Source organism: Pelodiscus sinensis, chromosome 14 (genome assembly GCF_052426305.1).
Source record: "Pelodiscus sinensis isolate ZL-2025 chromosome 14, ASM5242630v1, whole genome shotgun sequence".
Lineage (NCBI taxonomy): Eukaryota > Metazoa > Chordata > Testudines > Trionychidae > Pelodiscus > Pelodiscus sinensis.
Genome location: NC_143065.1, coordinates 13,667,192 through 13,686,781, shown reverse-complemented (window position 1 = coordinate 13,686,781; position 19,590 = coordinate 13,667,192). Strand labels below are relative to the sequence as shown.

The following is a 19,590-nucleotide window of genomic DNA, read 5'->3' as shown; positions in this document are numbered from 1 at the left end:
TGGCCAAAGTGGGCATTGTCTCTGGCTTGCTGGATGATGGCAGAGTGTGCAGAGAGAATGTGTGCTGAGGATGTCACAGCCCTGCAGATCCCTGGATTATGGACTTAGTCTAGGTATCTTCTGCCATGTTCCTAGCTCATGTGGAGTTAGCGGTCAGGTTTGGCAGAAGGTGGACCCCTGCAAAATCATAACACACATGGTAACATGCACAACATGATCCAGGACAAAATCCTCTGAGCGCCCTTTTGGTGATCTACAGAATGGTTTGGTCCTCTGAATATCATAGAATAATAGGACTGGAAGGGACCTCAAGAGGTCATCAAGTCCAGCCCCCCGCCCTCAAGGCAGGACCAAGCTCTGTCTACACCATCCCTGACAGATGTCTATCTAACCTGTTCTTAAATATCTCCAGAGAGGGAGATTCCACCACCTCCCTTGGCAATTTATTCCATTTGACTACCCTGACAGTTAGGAATTTTTTCCTAATGTCAAATCTAAACTTCCCTTGCTGCACTTTAAGCCCATTACTCCTTGTCCTGTCCTCAGAAACCAAGAGGAACAAATTTTCTGCTTCCTCCTTGTGACACCCTTTTAGATATTTGAAAACCGCTATCATGTCCCCCCTTAATCTTCTTTTTTCCAAACTAAACAAGCCCAGTTCGTGAAGCCTGGCTTCATAGGTCATATTCTCTAAACTTTTAATCATTCTTGTCTCTCTTCTCTGTACCCTTTCCAATTTCTCCACATCTTTCTTGAAATGTGGCGCCCAGAACTGGACACAGTACTCCAGCTGAGGCCTAACTAGTGCAGAGTAGAGCGGCAGAATGACTTCACGAGTTTTGCTTACAACACACCTGTTGATACAACCTAGAATCATATTTGCTTTTTTTGCAACAGCATCACATTGTTGACTCATATTCAACTTGTGGTCCACTATGACCCCTAGATCCCTTTCCGCCATGCTCCTTCCTACACAGTCGCTTCCCATCTTGTATGCATGGAACTGATTGTTTCTTCCTAAGTGGAGCACTTTGCATTTCTCTTCATTAAACCTCATCCTGTTTACCTCTGACCATTTCTCTAACTTGCTAAGGTCATTTTGAATTACGTCCCTATCCTCCAAAGAAGTTGCAACCCCACCCAGTTTGGTATCATCTGCAAACTTAATAAGCGTACTCTCTATCCCAATATCTACATCATTGATGAAGATATTGAACAGTACGGGTCCCAAAACAGACCCTTGCGGAACTCCACTTGTTATCCCTTTCCAGCAGGATTTAGCACCGTTACCAACAACTCTCTGACTAGGGTTATCCAGCCAATTATGCACCCACCTTATCGTGGCCCTATCTAAGTTATATTTGCCTAGTTTATCAATAAGAATATCATGCGAGACCGTATCAAATGCCTTACTAAAGTCTAGGTATATGACATCCACCTTAGTCCCTTATCCACAAGACTCATTATCCTATCAAAGAAAGCTATCAGATTAGTTTGGCATGACTTGTTCTTCACAAATCCATGCTGGCTATTCCCTATCACTTTATTACCTTCCAAGTGTTTGCATATGATTTCCTTAATTACCTGTTCCATTATCTTCCCTGGGACAGATGTTAAACTGACCGGTCTGTAGTTTCCTGGGTTGTTCTTATTCCCCTTTTTATAGATGGGCACAATATTTGCCCTTTTCCAGTCTTCTGGAATCTCCCCTGTCTGCCATGATTTTAGAGTGCCAGGGCCCACCTAATGTCCAAGGAGTACAGATGCTGTTCCTCCCTAGCTGTGTACCGCCTAGGATAGAATTTGGGTATAAAATTTGCTTGGTTTCAGTGAAATTGTGAAACCACTGTTGGGAGAAACTTTGAACGTGGATGTAGCCAGCTGCACTTTATCTTTGAAGAGGGTTGTAGGCAAGGATTCTGAGACAGACAGGTCTCTGAAACTCTCCTAGGGCCACCCAAAAAGAGGTGCAACAGATCACATTGCTAGTGGCTTGAAGGGCAGTGTCAACAGGACAAAGTGGGAGTGGGGGTGGGGGAACCAGTTCCTTAATGTGAGGAAACACCCTCGCCAGGCCTTTTCCTATGAGAAAAGCAACCTAGGATGAAAGGCTGAAATAAGCCCCAGTGCTGGTTCGAAAGCAGAAGACATTTCAAATGAACTCTCTTCAGTACCGGGGAGCAACTTTCCCCTTCTGTATATGGGCCCTCCTCTTAGGTACCGATGAGGAGGAACAGGCTGCGAATCGGTGCAGAGTGATTGCGGCTCCTATCATAGGTGACATGGAAACACAATGGGTGGGAGGGGCAGCAGGCAGGCCAGCAGCTGGCAGGGGAGCTAATGGAAGGACTGGGGCCTGAAGCATTGGTCTCCCCCTCATTGGCAGTGGTGGGGCAAGCAAAGCAACAGCCCCCGCTCACTGCAGTCCTCCGGCTGCATTGCTGGGGGAGGGGCGGTCCCGTGCTCACACACAGGAAGAAAAGGTTACTCACCTTGTGCAGTAACTTCTGTTCTTTGAGATGTGTGTCCCCGTGGGTGCTCCACTACAGGTGTCGGGCTCGTCCCGGCGCCGCAAACCGGAAATTTCTTAGTAGCAGTAGCCCCCTCCGGAGGACCGCGCATGCGCCGAGTGTCCCGCGGCGTTCGCGCCTTTTCTGCGTTGCACGGTCCGACCCGCCAGTTCCTCCTAACCGGAACATCTGCAAGATACAAGAGAGAGCTCCGAAGCAGGGAGGAGGGCGGGTCGTGGAGCACCCACGGGGACACACATCTCGAAGAACAGAAGTTACTGCACAAGGTGAGTAACCTTTTCTTCTTCTTCGAGTGATGTCCCCGTGGGTGCTCCACTACAGGTGAGTATGAAGCAGTCACCCTCGCACTGATTGTGCTTCGGATTTACTTGTGCACGGACGAAAGGACTGCTTGAGCGACTGCTGTGTCTGCCTCCTTGAGACGGTCAAGGGCATAGTGTCTAGCAAAAGTGGATGCGGACGACCATGTCGCTGCCCTGCATATGTCCCTAAGTGATACATTTTTCATAAAAGCCGTGAAGGCAGCCATACTCCTGGTTGAATGTGCGGTTGGCAGACAGGGTGGAGACTTCCCCCTGAGGCTGTAGCAACGGGTGATGCAGTTAACGATATGTGACGAAATACGTTGTGACGACAGCTGATGACCTTCAGAGCGATTAGCGAGTGATAATAGCAAACGCGGAGACTTCCGGAAGGGACGTGTTCTGTCTAGATAAAATGCCAACGCCCTTCTAATGTCCAGAGTGTGCCAGCGGGCTTCCTCAGGTGTAGCGTGTGGCTTGGGGTAGAAAGTCGGGAAGATTATAGGCTCATTGACATGAAAGGACGAGTTGACTTTTGGCAAGAAGGCTGGATGACATCTAAGTGAGACTCCCTGCTGAGTGAATATTGTGTATGGAGGATCCGCCGAGAGTGCTGCAAGCTCTGAGACTCGCCGAGCTGAGGCTATCGCCAGGAGAAAGGTAACTTTAATCGTGAGAATTTGTAACTCACAAGTCGCAAGTGGTTCAAATGGTGGGCGGGTAAGAGTGTCCAGTACAAGGCCAAGGTCCCATGGCTGCGAGATAGGTTTGTGCGGTGGACAGAGATTGGAAATTCCCTTGAGGAATTTCTTCGTAAGCGGATGGGAGAAGACGGAAAAACTCTCTATGGGAGTGTGAAAAGCCGAAATAGCTGCCAAGTGTACTTTTAGCGAAGCAACGGCCAACCCTTGGGAATGTAAATGCAGGACATAGTCTAGAATACGCTGAATCTGCACATTTAGGGGGTTAATGGCTTGTGGCTGGCACCAGGCTGAGAAGCGATGCCACTTATAGGTGTAGGATCGTTGGGTGCTGTGGCGTCTGCTTTGCAAGAGAACATCCTTGACCGCTTGGGAGCAGGTTAATTCTAGGCCCTGGAGCCAGTTAGGAGCCAAGCTGTCAGGTGCAACCGGTCGACATCCGGGTGGAGAAGGTTGCCGTTTTGTTGTGAGATCAAGTTGTTGATCCGTGGAAGACGTTGAGGTCTGGACACGGACATCTGCATGAGTTGCGTGAGCCAAGTCTGGCGCGGCCAGAAAGGAGCCACCAGGATTACTGTCGCCGAGTCTGATAGTATTTTCTGTATTACTCGGGGTATCAGCGGAATTGGGGGAAAAGCGTACAGGAGATGGTATGTTCCCCACTTGAGTAGGAAGGCATCCCCCATCGATTGGGTGCCTATCCCTGCTCTTGAACAGTAAGAGCGGCACTTCCTGTTGTCGCGAGTGGCAAAGAGGTCGATTTCTGGGTAACCCCATCTCTGAAACAGATCGCGGGCTACGGAGTGAAGGAGTTCCCATTCGTGTTGGGAATGGAAGGATCTGCTGAGTGCGTCCGCAATCGTATTGGTTTTGCCGGGGAGATAGGAAGCTGTGAGCGTGATCTCGTGACGAATCGCCCAGTTCCAAAGGCACACTGCTTCCGCACACAAAGTCCTGGACCGGGCCCCGCCTTGCCGGTTGATATAGTAAACCGTGCATATGTTGTCCGTAGGGAACCGCCGTACAGGTCCTTGAATCTGGCGGACGAAGTGGCGACATGCGTTGAAAACTGCCCTGAGCTCCAGGAAGTTTATATGGAGTAGGGATTCCTGATGGGACCATAGTCCCTGAGTCCGATAGTGTAACATATGTGCCCCCCAGCCTATTAGGGACGCGTCCGTGGTCAGTTGAATGGATGGGGGTTGGACCTGGAAGGGAACGCCTGCTAGAGTATTGGCAGGTTGAACCCACCAAGCGAGTGATTTCTTGACCTGGGCAGGGACGGTTGTGAAACTGTTGATATTGGTAATGCCCGGTTTGTAGGCTATGAGGAGCCAATGTTGCAGACATCGCATGTGGAGGCGAGCATGGGTTATGACGTACGTGGTAGAGGCCATGTGGCCCAATAGTTTCAGGCAGGTAAGGTATGGAACCTTTGGGGCTGTAAGCAAGACATTCGATAGGTCTCGAATGGTGTCGGCTCTGTCCGTAGGCAGATACGCCATAGCAGTGGCAGAGTCTAGTCTGGCCCCAATGAACACGATGGACTGGGCCGGAATTAGAGTAGATTTTGGCAGATTGATAATTAGACCAAGAGTCTCGAAGATGCCTTTTGTAGTGGCAACTGCCGTCTCGGCTTGTTCTCTCGAAGGAGCCGAGAGGAGGTAGTCGTCGAGATAAGGAAAGATGGTGATGCCCGCTCGACGGAGGTACGCCGCTACGACTGCCATGGTCTTTGAAAATACTCTCGGAGCTGCGGATAGGCTGAAGGGAAGGACCGCATATTGGTAATGGTCGTCTCCGACGGTAAACTGCAGCAATCTCCTGTGAGCTGGATGGATAGGAATGTGGAAGTATGCGTCCTGTAAATCGAGAGACGCGAACCAATCCCCCCTGTGTAGTGCTGGGATGATGGAACCCAGAGTAACCATCTTGAATCTGTATCTTCGCAGGTGGCGGTTGAGACCGCGAAGGTCTAGTATCGGCCTCCATCCCCCCCGACTTCTTCTCTGTGAGGAAGTATCGGGAATAGAAGCCCCTGCGTTGGAATTCGGGAGGAACTATTTCCACCGCACCTATGGTAAGAAGATGTACGACCTCCTGTCGTAACAGATTTTCGTGAGAGGGGTCCCTGAAAAGGGGTGGGGAGGGAGGGTTGGTGGGAGGTAAAGTGGAGAATGGAATGGTGAGTCCTGAGGTTACGATCTCCCTGACCCAGCGGTCCGTGGTGATGGCAAACCAACGAAGGGAGTAGGGGTACAGACGGCGGCTGAAGAGTTTGGTTACTCGCGCATTGGGTTCTAGTTGGGGGATGGTCCGCAGACTCTCGATCAGTCTGTCAAACTTGTTGCCTAGATTGTTGTTGGTTGTTGGTCTTGTTAGATTGCTGGCGGCGACGTTGGGGGCGCTGCCTCTGTCTATGTTGCTCGTATGGTCTAAATCGTTGATTGGGATAATAAGAAGCCGAGGAAGGAGGAGGCCTCTGCCTGCTATACGGCCAAGCTCTCCTGCGCCTGAAGGGTGGGGTGTACATTCCTAGCGTTCTTAACGTATTCCTAGAGTCTTTTCCTGAGTGAAACCCTTGGTCCGTGTTTTGGGCGAACAGGGATGCTCGGTCGAAGGGGAGGTCCTCCACCTCAGGGTGTAGATCCTTTGGCACCGAAGCCAGGTGGAGCCAAGAGTCTCGTCGCTTGACGATCGACGTCGCCGTCGTGCGGGAAGCTGAGTCCGCGATATCGAGAGATATCTGGAGCGCATTACGGGCCACTGTGTAACCCTCTTGCACTATGGCTTTCAGTACCTCCCTTTTTGAATGTGGGAGATGCTGTATCAGCGGCACTAACTTCGAATAATTGTCGAAGTCGTGGTTGGCAAGATGGGCGGAGTAGTTTGCCATCCTCAATGTGGCCGTTGCCGATGAATACACCTTTCTGCCTAGCAAATCCAGGCGTTTGGCCTCTTTGTCCGCGATGGAATTCCTCGCCTGCACGGATCTCGCCTTTTGCTGGGCTGCATCAACCACAATAGAGTTTGGGACAGGATGGGTAAAGAGAGACTCTGCGTCCTTGGCATCGATGAAATATTTCCTGTCTGTGCGTTTGTTGGTAGGAGGCGTAGATGCCGGGGTTTGCCAGATGTCATTAGCTACCTCCAATATCGCGGCATCGAAAGGAAGAGCCAGCTTCGATTTGTTGGACTGTTGCAAATTTCTAAGCAGAGCATGGTGTTTTGGAGGCGCCCCAGAGGTGCGTAGGTTTTGTGAGTCCGCTACCCGGGTAAAAAGCTCATGGAATTGCTTGTAATCGTCCGCTAGAGGAGGTTCGTCATTAAACACCGCGTCGTCGGGGGAAGAGGAAGCGACATCTGTCAGGGAGGCCACGGACTGGTGTTCCGCCACTGGTGACTGAGTGGTATCGTCCTGTGGGGCAGAAGTCGTGGACGCATCTCCCGTAGGCGCTGGTGGGCGTTGAGCCAGTGGAATAGAGCCTTGGGTAGTTGGTGGTGGCGAGTATATTGGTTGTCGGTCCGGAGACAAGGGCGAGCGCCTTGTGATTGATTGTGAATGCTCAGAATGCGGTGAGCGATGGCGAGACGCACGATGTGAGTACTGTGGAGAATAGGAAATCGTGCTCCTGTGGCGATAGTAGCGGGAGCGAGTAGGTGATCGAGGGGAACGAGAGCGGTACGAATAACGATACGGCGATCTCGAGTAGTATGAGCGGTGATAGTGGGGCGGTGTGATGGACCTTCTCGGGGATCTATAGATCGGCGTGTAGGAGAGTACTCATGGTAGTGGCTCCGCCGTCTTTGAGGTGGTGAAATCGAAGGTCCCGGGGAGAAGGCTGCCCTATCTGAGCCTGGAGAAGGGGTACGAGGATGATGCATCTTCCTTTGCGCCTTAGTCGGTACCGCCCTAGAAGTATGGGGGACCGGGCTACCTGGAATCGAGACAAGCGAGGCCACATCGGAGATTTCTCCTGGAAGGCGTGGTGATCAAGGCGCAGGAGACGAGGAAGGTGGAGGCACTTCTTCTCTAGAAACATGAGGCTGTAGGGTCGTCGGAGCCGGTGCCGAAACGGGAGACGGGGACGGCTCCTCCACGTCCAGCGGTTGGTCGGTGCGGTGCCGACGCGCCCGGAGTGAGAGGAATAGCTGCGTCGCTAGGTTTTGGATGAGGTCTGGGTGCCGAGTGCTTCCTCGGTGCCGTGTCCGGTGCCTTAGGCTGTTGCGGCTTAGGTTTGGGTGCCTGCTTAGGTTTCGGTGCCGGGCCGGCCGCCGGTGCCGTCTCAGCTTGGGCGCGGTCATGCGCCAACGGTGCCGATTGCTTCGGTGCCAAGGACCGCACCGAATCTGGCTGCGGTGTCGCTCGGAGGCTCGGTGCTGCCGATGATGGTGCCGACTCCGGACGGGTTGGCGGGGCCGATGCCACAGAGAGTGCGGGGCTCGGCGCTGATGTGCTACGGGCTTTTGAAGGCTTTTCCATTGCCTGCGGGTGGCCCGACGCGGCTCCCGACTCTGCCGCCCTTAGACTCCTGGACGGAGCGGAGGCCTTTTCCCTGGCCTTATGAGTACCCGCGGTCTCTCGCTCCGTTGTCGACGGCGGCTGGAGAGCCTTGTTGAAGAGGAGCATTTTAAGGCGCATCTCTCTATTGCGCCTTGTGCGCGCCGTTAGCTTGGCGCAATGGCCACACTTCTGAGGAATATGGCCCTCCCCTAGGCAGCGAATGCAGCAGGAGTGGCCATCCGACACGGGCATAGCCTCGCCGCATGAGGCACACTTCTTGAACCCGGGAGAACCGGGCATGGCTGGTTGTTGGAATGTAACCCCCGGAATTATAACGGGGAATTGAAATAACAGTTTTTTTTTTTTTTTTTTTTAAACAATTAACTACTCTAACTAACGGTATATAACTGACTAACTCTAAGTTGGGAAGGGGCTAACTGGGAAACAACAGAACATATATCTAATTTTTTTCACTATATGATCTCTCCTCAGGAGAGGAGCGCGTTCCAAATCCGTCTGCGGCCGTGGACGGTTAGGAGGAACTGGCGGGTCGGACCGTGCAACGCAGAAAAGGCGCGAACGCCGCGGGACACTCTGCGCATGCGCGGTCCTCCGGAGGGGGCTACTGCTACTAAGAAATTTCCGGTTTGCGGCGCCGGGACGAGCCCGACACCTGTAGTGGAGCACCCACGGGGACATCACTCGAAGAAGAAGTGGAGCACCACAGTGAGGGGAGCAAAGTGAGTTGGGGCCGCATTGCTCCACTTGCCCTGGCTCCTACCAAGACCTCAGGGCTGATTACCGTCAGGAGGCCGTCAGCCTGTTTCAGGGTGCCAGGCAGCACGTGCAGCAACTTGAGTGTAAGTCGCTCAGTGGCACCAGCTTGCTGCAGGAAGAGCAGGGCATAAAGCCCAGTGACCGAGGCATCGTCCTGCCCAAGCAACGGACAAGCCTCCCCAGCAAGCAGGAGTGACCGGTGAGGGGAGGCAAGGGGACACCCCCTCCCCAGTCTGGAGAAGGGCTGGACAACCCTGCTGTGTCCCAGACCCTACCTCTTTCTGCCTCTGTTCCATCCCTTCCCCCACTCCCCTTTCCGAGCAATGTGGCCAAGGGGATTAGCAGGGCTGGGGATCTGGTGCCAGCAGCAGGGGTCCGGTCACGCTGCACTCACCACCCCTTTCAAGCTCTTTGAATGCTGAGCCGCTTAGCGGTTAATCATGTCTGAGAAAATGTCAGTTACACGATTACCGAATGACACGCTGCCGAGCGTCCTTGCCTGTAGCTACTGCTGTCTGCTTTTGAATGGACCTTCCATTCGGCCAGATGCTTCAAGGTAACTGAGCATCTGAAATGTCAGTTCTGTGGCAGATGAATGGCTTGACAGCAGCTGGTTTTCTCACCACATATAAAAAACCACTGAAGCCATTTTATTTTTTCACAGCAGGCAATTTAAGTCCTGTCCGTACGAGGGTAGAATCGTGAACAGTGGCTCAGCTTCATTATAAAAAATTAGAGCTCTAGTGTAACATGCTGCCTCACTATTAGCCGAGTGGTCAACTACCCCTTAAGCATATCACTTCTCCTGCCTTGTCGCCTCTATTTGGCAGATCCCTCCAGCACTGTCTCTGCGGGGGAAGGAGGGAAGGCAGAGGCATAGTGGGGGACTGAGCACTAGCTGGGAATCAGCTAATTCCCAGCTCATGCCTGGTCACCTGCTGCACCTCTGTCTTTTAAATGTAGTAAGAGCCAGGAGCTAAGCACCCTGCAGTTTTTCCCTTTATCGACTAATTGAGTAGTCGATGGAAATTCCTGATTAATTTTAACATCCCTAGTCCAATGAGCATGGTGGTTAATAGAGCAGCAGCAGCGGCCTCTTTGCAGTAGGGCTCCCATTATTGTTAACACTAGTGGAGCTGAGTTGGTGCTAGCAACTACGACAAACTTAGAAAATATCCACGTGGTAAGAGCTTTAGAGTTGATCATGCAGAATATGCCTGGAGTCCACACAAGTGGTTGTAGTTTCCACTGCTGCCACTAGAGGGTCCCTAGACACAAGACTAAAGAGCATGAGCTATGCTTGCTTTAGAGCAGTGGTTCCCAACCTTTTTGAGCATACAGACCCCTTTTCAATCTAACAACATTTCATAGACCCCCCCCCCCCCCGTCCCTGGGGGAGGAAAAAGAAAAAAAGTACGATCCTTATTTTTAAACTCTCCACCCACCCCCGGCAGCATCGATACGCAGACCACAGGTTAGGAACCACTGCTTTAGAGGATTTAGCTCTCACCCCCAAGTAGTAGGTCTCCATTCAGGGCAGTAACAAAATGTATTAAGTGAGAGGGAAGCCAGAGATCAAATGAATATGGAGTGTAAATTCTCTTCTCTTTAGAAACGGTTAATCCCTCAAGGCTGAAGTAGACTGAACAGTGCAAAGAACCCACAGGGAGGATGAATATTAAGATTGAACTATTCTCTGCCTTAATTATGGTATGTCTGATCTCTCTGTATGGACCCAGAGACATTAAACATTGCACCTGCTTCATTAATACAATGGACATTATTCAGCTTCCTTGTAATAAAACATTCCTCCCCTCCCCCCCAGCATTTGCCATAATTCAGCAAGAGGCCATCTTTACCGAAAACCAGGAGCGTGGAACCTTTTATTGGGTTGGGGTCAAGTGAGAAGCCAACCCGCCCAAACCCACCAACAACCCTTCACTGAGATGCTGAACTCCCCTTCCCTCCTCCAGTCTCACTCATGCAACTCGGGCACCGTGACTCAGATTAACTCTTCTGGGGGACTGGAACCAGTGGAATTTGTGATCCCCCTAAGTTCTGGGGGTTCAGTGTGAAGGGGGCTGTCAGTGGGATGGGAGGATGGAGAAGCAGGCTGGCATAGGGATGAGTGGTCTGGGCAGGAAGTAGGATGTGGGAGGCAGCACAGGATTGGGGTGCTTACCTGGCAGAGTTCCTGTGGGAGGGGCACAGGTGGCTCCTGTGGCCCTGTACCTGCAGGCACTCTCCTCCACCTCTCCCATTGGCTGTGATTCCTGACCAATGGGAGCAGCAGTAGAAAAGCCTGCAGGCAAGCACTAGAATCATAGGGTTGGAAGAGTCCTCAGGAGGTCATTGAGATTCCCTGTGTGATCATTCCCCCATCTGAAGGGGCAGGGGGACGGCAGAACACAGAGCAGCTTCCTCCCCCCACCAGGCAGAGCTGGTCATGCTTGAACACTGGCTCCCTGCTGCTTCCCCTGCAGTGTGAGTATGTGTGGGGGAGCCCAGAGCCTCCTGGGCGAGATCAAGGAAGGCTGGGGACTGGATCCAGCCAGCAAGCCATAAGCTCCCCGACCTGCTGTAAACACAGTATTTTTCTAAAGAGGAAAGAATGATAGAAAAGTAAGACAATGACAACTGGTTTTCAGTGTAATAAAACTAGTTTATTTACACAGTAACGCGAGTGCCACAAGTACACAGCAAAGTACCACAGCAAACCAGAGTGTAACTACCCTCCCTGGCAAAGGAAGGCTTGGAGTTTATACACTTATTTATATAGAATGGGTCAATATAGATATGAAGCACCTGATAAAGCAATGCAGTCAGGAATTCCAAACACAAAGCTTACCCAGGACAATGGAGTCAACCGTATCGGAGGAATTAAAAAAAAATCCCATTTATAAAAGATCACCAGTTTAGGAATCTCTAATTTAGAAATAATTTTATTTCCTTGTATTAAAAATAAGTGTGTTTACACTTAAATGCTCATCATAATTAAGATGAAAAGAAAAAAGCACCCCAAGAATTCGAGCTGCAAAACTTTCTTCAACCAAAAAACACCCAAATAAAAAGAATCCAAGTTTTTGAAAGTTTTTCATAAAGAGGTGTAATTGATTACATGAAACTGGTGTGTTAAAATTCAAGAAAACGTACAGCATATTTTATATGCGATGTATAATATACATATACACACAACAAAAGAGGGTCAAAGAATTTTTTGTTGTACAATAAAATTTATATATATATATATATATGAACATATATCTCTTATATAAAAAACATTCCAACTTCTAAATCCCTGAAACCTCCTTTCTGGATTTAAGAAAACAAAGGATGAGATGGCTCCTCTTACAACGATGTATAAAACTTTATACTCTTTAGAATAGCAAGATGCTTAGGTACAGCTTCTGAAATATTCTATGGATTTAATTCAGTCTCTAACTAGATGTGGAGTGGAGTGCCAAACATCTACTGCAAGGAGGCGTATAGAAAATTATTTAAATTCATAAAGAAATCTCCCACGCACAAAGTTCTTTGTATTATGTCTCTTCAAACCATAATCCTTCCAATAGTGTCTAATACAATCTAGCAAACATCTAATAGAAATTCTTCACAATACAACCAAAGGTCAGAAGGAGGGGTTATAATACTTCTCCCTGGTTCTTTTAGAGTAGTAGTCACCTTACATTAAAAGTTCTGTCCAGAGTCTCTTTTACAAAAGCATTTTTAATTGTTTTTCCTGACTCTTGAGCTCTGTTTTGGAATCTGTGTGCTGGTTTGATTTGAGCTTCCTTGATTTGAGTTTTGGGAACAGTTTGCCTACTGAAGCATTGAAAGTTCTACTCTGCATTTCTTTGGTATTATCAATTGTGTATTTAAATCATCACAATAGAAAAGCCTCTTGGTTTAATTGGAGTGACTTGGTCTAGCAGATCTAGTATGTCTACACTGCAGTGTAAGGCCAGGGTTAGCAGGACTTTAGGAAATGAGATTCTGGGTCTGTAAGCCCAGGGCTTGAGCACTGGCACTGCATATTGACCTTAAGTTTAGAATTTCTGGACCTGCGCCTCCAGCATCCACACTGCAGCTCACAGATTCTGCTCCATGCATTGCAATATTTACATGGGCCCACATTACACAGCAAGCTCCTCTTTAAATGGACAGCATTTTACTGAAGGGCTGAGTGTGCTCTGGGATTTCAGGAATAGTAGCAGCATGAGCACTACCCACCTCCTTTAAATCAGCATAAACTTGGTGACCCAGTCATGTGGGGAGTACTACCCATTTACTACACCTCTACACCTGCCAGGAAACAGAATGCTCAATCTTGATCAAATTGAGGTTTTTCGGAGGGTTTCTGTGTGTGTTTTTGGGGGGGGGGGGGACGGACGGGTAGTGCACTGAAGGGTTTGATATTGTTATCTATAGTTGCTTCCAAAGGCAAAACACTCTTTTATTGGCATCAGTGAGAGCAAGGTTAGGTCTCTAATTGAAAAGAGGAACATTTAGGTAAGTTTTTCAGACAAAAGCTAGGAAGCATCTGGGTATCTTCCAGAGCATTTGATTGCAAATATGTGCTAGATTTATTTAAACTATTTATTCTTCCCTCTAACCTACTAGAATCTGCCTGGTCTACAATGTCCAGATGATGCATGCAGATCCCGTGGTGCTGTTGGCAGGTCCCTAAAGAAAATATGGACTGGATGTTGGAGCTTGAAGGTCGATAGGATGTTCGACCTTTTAGAAATACTATGCACAAACTGGACTGCAGATTGGTGTTTCCAGCACCACAGTATTCCAAGAAGCTGAGATTTCTAACTTTATTACTTACTTCTTAGTCTTCATTTGACATCTGAATTTTAAAAGCCTGTTCTCTAATTTTATCACATTCTAGAGCCCTCAGAAAAAAACTGACACTCATTACTGGAGATTTCTCTATGAATTTTTGTAATTGCTGCAGCATTTAAATTCTGTCTAGATGAGCCACATATATTCACTGGACCAGACCAGAGGCTTGGAAGATAAACTGGGTTTTTTTTTTTTTTTTTTTTTTTTTTTAGGAGACACACCAAAAGTCCACTTTCAAGAACACATTCCTGTTTTCCAAAATTCCTAAATTAACAGTGGTTTGCATCAATGCCTCCATAGCATATAGATGTATGTGCAGCACATCCACTGCATGTAATGAGGAGCTGCACATCTTACACATATTCTCTTCATCTTCTGGAGCTGGAGTGTCTGTAAGAGATTGTCAAAGCAATAGGACTCTAGAATTTTAGTGTATTCTATCTAGACCAAGTGCTATCTCATCTATTTCTCAGCTAGTGGTGAGCCTCAATTTCAAATGTGAAAAAATCCACAGACACCTGCTGTCATTTGGGGTTTGTTTTGGTATTATGAGTAACTTCAAAGGAACTTGACCTTCCAGCAAATGTTCCTTTTATTACATTTATTAATTCAGCATCATATGAAGTGCACCATTTTATTTTGTAGTCATCCTTTTAGATTTATGGGTATGTCTACACAACAGTTGGGAGGTGTTAGGCTCAAGCTAGTGCCTAAAATAGCACTGTAGCTATCCTAGCAGGGGAGGCTCAGGTTAGCTGCCTGAGTACATACTGGGAAGGGGACAATGGGATAGTACTTAGGTGGTTAGCCTGAGGTGTCATAGCCAAGCTGCTATTTTTAGGCACTAGCTTGAGCAGAGCTAGCACATATCTATCTACCCCTCCTTGGGAATTACAGTGTGTATACAAACCCTGCGTGGTCCCCTGCTGGTGTGTGCTCATACCCTATGTGGGCAGTATTACTTATAAGGCTGTTTAGCAGGCAGAGAGCGATTCTGATGATTCTCTTCATTACTATTCTAATTCTTTGACAAGGCACTATACATTGTGCATTCAATTGCTAATTTAGATTGTTCCATTCAAAACATTAAAAAGATTATTAGTGGTTCGAAAAGTTTCAGGAACCACTAATTCTAATTCTCCATCAAACAATTTAGTGATTTTCCAGATCTATTTCGCACTTGAAAATCTATATAATTTATAGCTAAAAACAGTGAAATGGCAGCATTTAGTAATAGAAAAATATATATTTACAATCAATATTGTTATCTTAGAATTGCAGCTCTTCACATTTTCTGAGCTCAACTAAAAGTGCCACACTACTTAAAAATCCAAAGTCTGCTCATGTCCAAAGGCATGTACATAGGCAGGGGTTTCATTCCTGATACATAAAATATCCCACTGACAGGTTTTTTTCTCATTTGTTTAGAAATTATGTTGTTTTTTTTGCTTTTGTTTGTTTATGGTCAATTTCAAGCATACATTCTCAGGTATTTGTGCAATGTGTTCTTAGTCAGTATGGCAACCCCTCCCCCCCAAGGTACAATCCCCAATGATGTCTGCAAAAGCAGCTACAGAACCACCGAGGAACGGAAGCTCTTGCCTGTTTGTGTTTGTCCTCCTTGACCCTTCTTTTGTTCTTAAAAGAAAAAAAAAGGTAAAAAAAAAAAATCACACATCGATTTTACAAATTGCTAAAGTTAACCCAGTGCAGCACAATACACAGATTGGTAATGAACATTCACCCACGCTCGATTATACTGCAGAAGTAAAAAGAGTATTGGTTGAAATTCAATCACAAACAATATGAACTGAAATTAGATAGTTAAAGAACAAAGGCTTTGGACCAGCTAAGGTAAATACATTAGGTTGTAAAACATTCAATATTCAACTTTGCATGTGTGTGTTGGCCTGAAAGTGACACTGAGAACCTGTCCACATACATTAAAAACCCCACATACATTAAAAAAAAAAAAAAAAAAGCAGGTGGCCTGAAGGAACGTGCCTACCGGAATGGCCAGTGGTCCATGTGTTGCTCATACAGAGTATATTCGTCAGGCCAGAAGTTATGTGCAGATAGGTGGCACTTAAATTAAAGAAAACCCACACAAAACCAGACCAGGAAACAAGAAGCAGCAGTGTCCTGTGATTATCTTAAAGGGTTGATGACTGTCTGGCAGTTTGCAGGTAGCATTTAAGTGAGCTGTCAACTCATGCAGATCAGTGTATATAAGCCAAAAGGCATTATCACACAATTCAGTGCCCACATGAAACAGGGCTGCATTTAATGACTGTGCAATTCTTTGTAAAGGCTTCCACCACAAATCTCTCCATTATGCAGAAAATCTATTTCTCAAAGTGTTAGAAGTCATCAGCTCCATGCGTTGCATTTGCGCTTAAGTGCACTGCACTCTTTTTGCATTAATGCTGCCACCCCCATTAACTATATATATATATATATATATATATATATATATATAGATATATATAGATATATAAAATCACATTAAAATACGTGATCCGTATCCTTGCCTGATTCTTCTCTGATACAGATGAATCAGACAAAAGGATATTTCATCAGAAAGTTTAAAAAGGCCACAAAGTATTCTATATCTACCGCACAATCAATGTTGGCTTCCACATACCACAAGGCTTGGCTCTGACAGTTGTCAGAGAAATTTCACACTCTTCAAATACATGGTGTGTATATGGAGCTAGTTTTGCTGACCTCATGCCTGCAGGTTTGTTCGGTTTCCATTCATCTGGTCCAAGCATGCATTTTGTATAAAAAGTGGCTATTTGTTAGCAACATTGAAGTAAACTGGTTTCTCACAGTTTTAACAAACAATGAAAAATGAAATATCCATCCATATAAAGAGCACATGTAACTGCGCATTTATGTGCCAGGAAAGTAAAGGAAGGATTTGCAGATCTAGCATCAGGTAAAGTCTGGTAAATAATGTAAACACTGTAATATACAGATTTAAAAAATACATACAAGAATTGCACATATATCCATAGGAGAGAAGCACAGGCTCAAAACGGGCTGTATGCTTTCCTCCACCCATCTCAGAATATTAAATATCACCTTTCCTTTGCCCCCATTGTGTTCTTCAGAGATCTTGGTGACAAGTCAGAAGCTAGCAACGCTAAGCAAACAGACTAGCTGCATGTTTGTAGGCACTCACAGGAGTGCTATTGCAGGGAAGGGAAACAGCAACTGCATATAAAAGTGAAAAGCGACTTCAGGTTGGCTTTTTTTTAAAACCTGTCACCTTAATACTCACTAGTGGCTCCTCACTCTAAACGGTATTGCAATGATTTCTGAGTTACACTGACAGCCATTCCATTTTTAGGGTGTTATCTGATGCTGTTGGTACACTAGTAAACACTGATAGCAGTATTTGGCTTCATATCTCCCATGGGGAAAATGGATCAGGTCACGCTAGTTACAGCTGCCAAACTTTACAGCTTTCTCAGTAATTAAATCAGTGTTTGCCCCTTGTTCTTCCCGCAGAGAACAACATTTGAATTAAAACCATCTCCACGTGGCCTGTTAGAATTGTTTAGCGCTTGCCTGTGTAGCTATATCCTACCAACACACCAGCACTGCCAATTTGAGTCCTGCTTTGCAATATGCCACAAGTGGCTAGCAAACCAAAATAAAACCCAAAGAAGGAGGCTGCTATTTTGATATCTGATGCATAGCGGCAACGGAAGTGGGATTGGCTGCATTTTAGGGTGGGAGGGATGTTTCAGTTGCTCTTGGTATGTTATGTTGCTCTTGTTTAACAGTGTTATATCTACAATATATGATCATCTGGTCATTTATACTGGTGGGAAGAGAAATATGCATGTTCTATTTCTTTTCAGCGGCAATATGACAGGTTGATAAACATGGCAGATTAAGGCAGTATCCTTGGAAGGGATCTGGGCAAGTAGCAAGTCAGAGAAGGCAACAATATTGGACATTGAGGACTCTTGCCTCTTCTCTTTTTCAGTCTGTTGAACAATTATCCAACTTGGGCAGTATATAATCCAACTGCAGTCATTTTACATATGATTAAAGATGGAAGGCCTGGGAATTGAATAAAATCCTCAGTGTATCTTCAATAGGAGACTTATTTCCAATTAGAACCTATTTGCTCGGGGTTGCTAGCTCTGAGATCTAAGCTTTTTTTTCAGCAGCTGTGCAAAGTGTGAACCCTAGAATAAAGAAGGTGAGAGCAGAATAGAGCAAAGAGTAGGGGGCTGAGGAAAAGCAACAGCTGGTACAAACTAGTGTTGCTGCATAATTTTCACAATACGACTGAGTGAGTCTGTAGTGGCAAACGCCAGATATTGAGAACAAAGCCAGTCTTCAAGGCTGACTCCATACTCCCTGTCCAATGACTTCTCTGCAAACTTGATCATCAGCAGCGTCCGTTTGATGTCCAGCCAGTTCTGCAGCACAGCATCCTTCCGTACTGGGCTGGAACAGGAGCTGAGAGTGTGGAACAAATCCTCCCGGGGACCCCATAACAAACACTGAAGGATTCCCTTGGCTTCAGAAATGAGGATTCTCTCGGAAGGGTTGGGATTCAGCAGGCAGCTGGCAAGTTGCTGGAGCCCAAATGAATAGAGGGACCGGGAGGGGATCCTGGGGAGGTCTGCATGAGTGTACTCCTTCTCCTTCAACTCTGGATTCTCATCAAAGGGGTTGGGCAAGTGCAGCATTTCATAGATGAGGATGCCAGTTTGGAACTCATCACACTTTTTGTACTGTGTGGCAGTGATGATCTCTGGTGCCAGACGGGATTGGTCCCGTAGGACCTCTGGATCTACCATATGGCTTTTTTGCTTAGCCTGTGAGAAGTTGCTCACAATTAGCCTGGCTGGGCAAGCTGAGCTGGGATTGGGCTCCACAGGCTCATAGTTCAGAAGGCCTCCCCTTGGTCTGTAGTGAACTAGCAGCAGGTTCTCCAAGCGCAAATCACAGTGTGTGATGTGATAGGGTTTCAGGTGCTCCAGGCCTGAACACAGCTGTAAGAGCAATAGACACACCTGCCTTTCATATAAGTCTGGGTTATATGCATGGCGGTCTGTGGACTCTTGCACAAAGTCAGCCACTGTTAGGTACGGTACCTCTCGTGTGATGACCACCACCCGGCTACGCTGCTTGCTGATGTTCTTCTCACTGCCTGAATTGTCTTTCTGTGAAGCCTCCAAACAGGAGGGAGTTTCTTTGCTCTTTTGCTCATCTTCTACCTCTTCTTTTTCCTGTTCATCCTCCTCCTCCACCTCAGGTGCATTGGGATCCTCCCATGGAAGGAGGCGAACAGGTACATCAGCTAAGAAATGGCCACAATCCTGCTGGATGTTAAAGTTAATAGCTAGACTCTGCCTGATAGCCAAGCTGTGATAATATTGCTGGGATTCTTTAGCTTTGCTCTTACAAATCTGTTGGCAGAAAAGAACACAAAACAAAAGTCAATTGGTACAATTTTTAATTCATAAATATTTTTTCTTTTTAAATGTGCACCTAGCTACAGTCACACCCCAGATACTGAAATTAGGGAGAGAGAGGCTTAAACCCCCTTTCTTCTGCCCTCAGGGAGCACACTTTGGAACTCTGATACTTTGGGTTTCTAGCATAGTTCCCTCTAAGGTGAGCGCCTGCGCGGCCGCACACAAACAATTCTCTGCCCACCCACCTCCTTTGCAGAGCTGCGCAGCACCACTCGCCTTCCCACTGGAAGGTGAGTGGCATGGTGTGTTTCTATTTAATATTTTTTTAAATATATCATGGAGTTTTAAGTGATGACACAGTTCATTGGAGATTTTATTTTATATATTTCTCATGTACTCCTACGTTACTCTTCTGGGATCACATTGGAAGAAAATCTTGGGGTTTTTCCCCTACCCCACTCTTTAGTTTATATGAAAGGT

General features: G+C 47.0%; 1 protein-coding gene and 1 long non-coding RNA gene across 4 annotated transcripts in view; one reads left to right on the top strand and one right to left on the bottom strand.

Moving 5' to 3' along the window:
- Positions 1-11,325, top strand: part of LOC142830149 (uncharacterized) — a 33,127-nt gene extending 21,802 nt beyond the window's left edge. Inside the window, exons 2-3 of the long non-coding RNA XR_016350647.1 lie at positions 5,487-5,614; positions 8,531-11,325. This is a non-coding gene — a long non-coding RNA (uncharacterized LOC142830149). The remainder of the gene's footprint in view (positions 1-5,486; positions 5,615-8,530) is intronic.
- Positions 11,326-13,189: 1,864 nt separating this feature from the next.
- Positions 13,190-19,590, bottom strand: part of PEAK1 (pseudopodium enriched atypical kinase 1) — a 208,403-nt gene continuing 202,002 nt past the window's right edge. For all 3 annotated transcript variants that reach the window (XM_089781972.1, XM_075897375.2, XM_075897376.2), the window contains one exon: positions 13,190-19,101. In XM_089781972.1, coding sequence (XP_089638098.1) covers positions 17,941-19,101 — 1,161 coding nt within the window. In that variant the 3' untranslated portion in view covers positions 13,190-17,940. The remainder of the gene's footprint in view (positions 19,102-19,590) is intronic.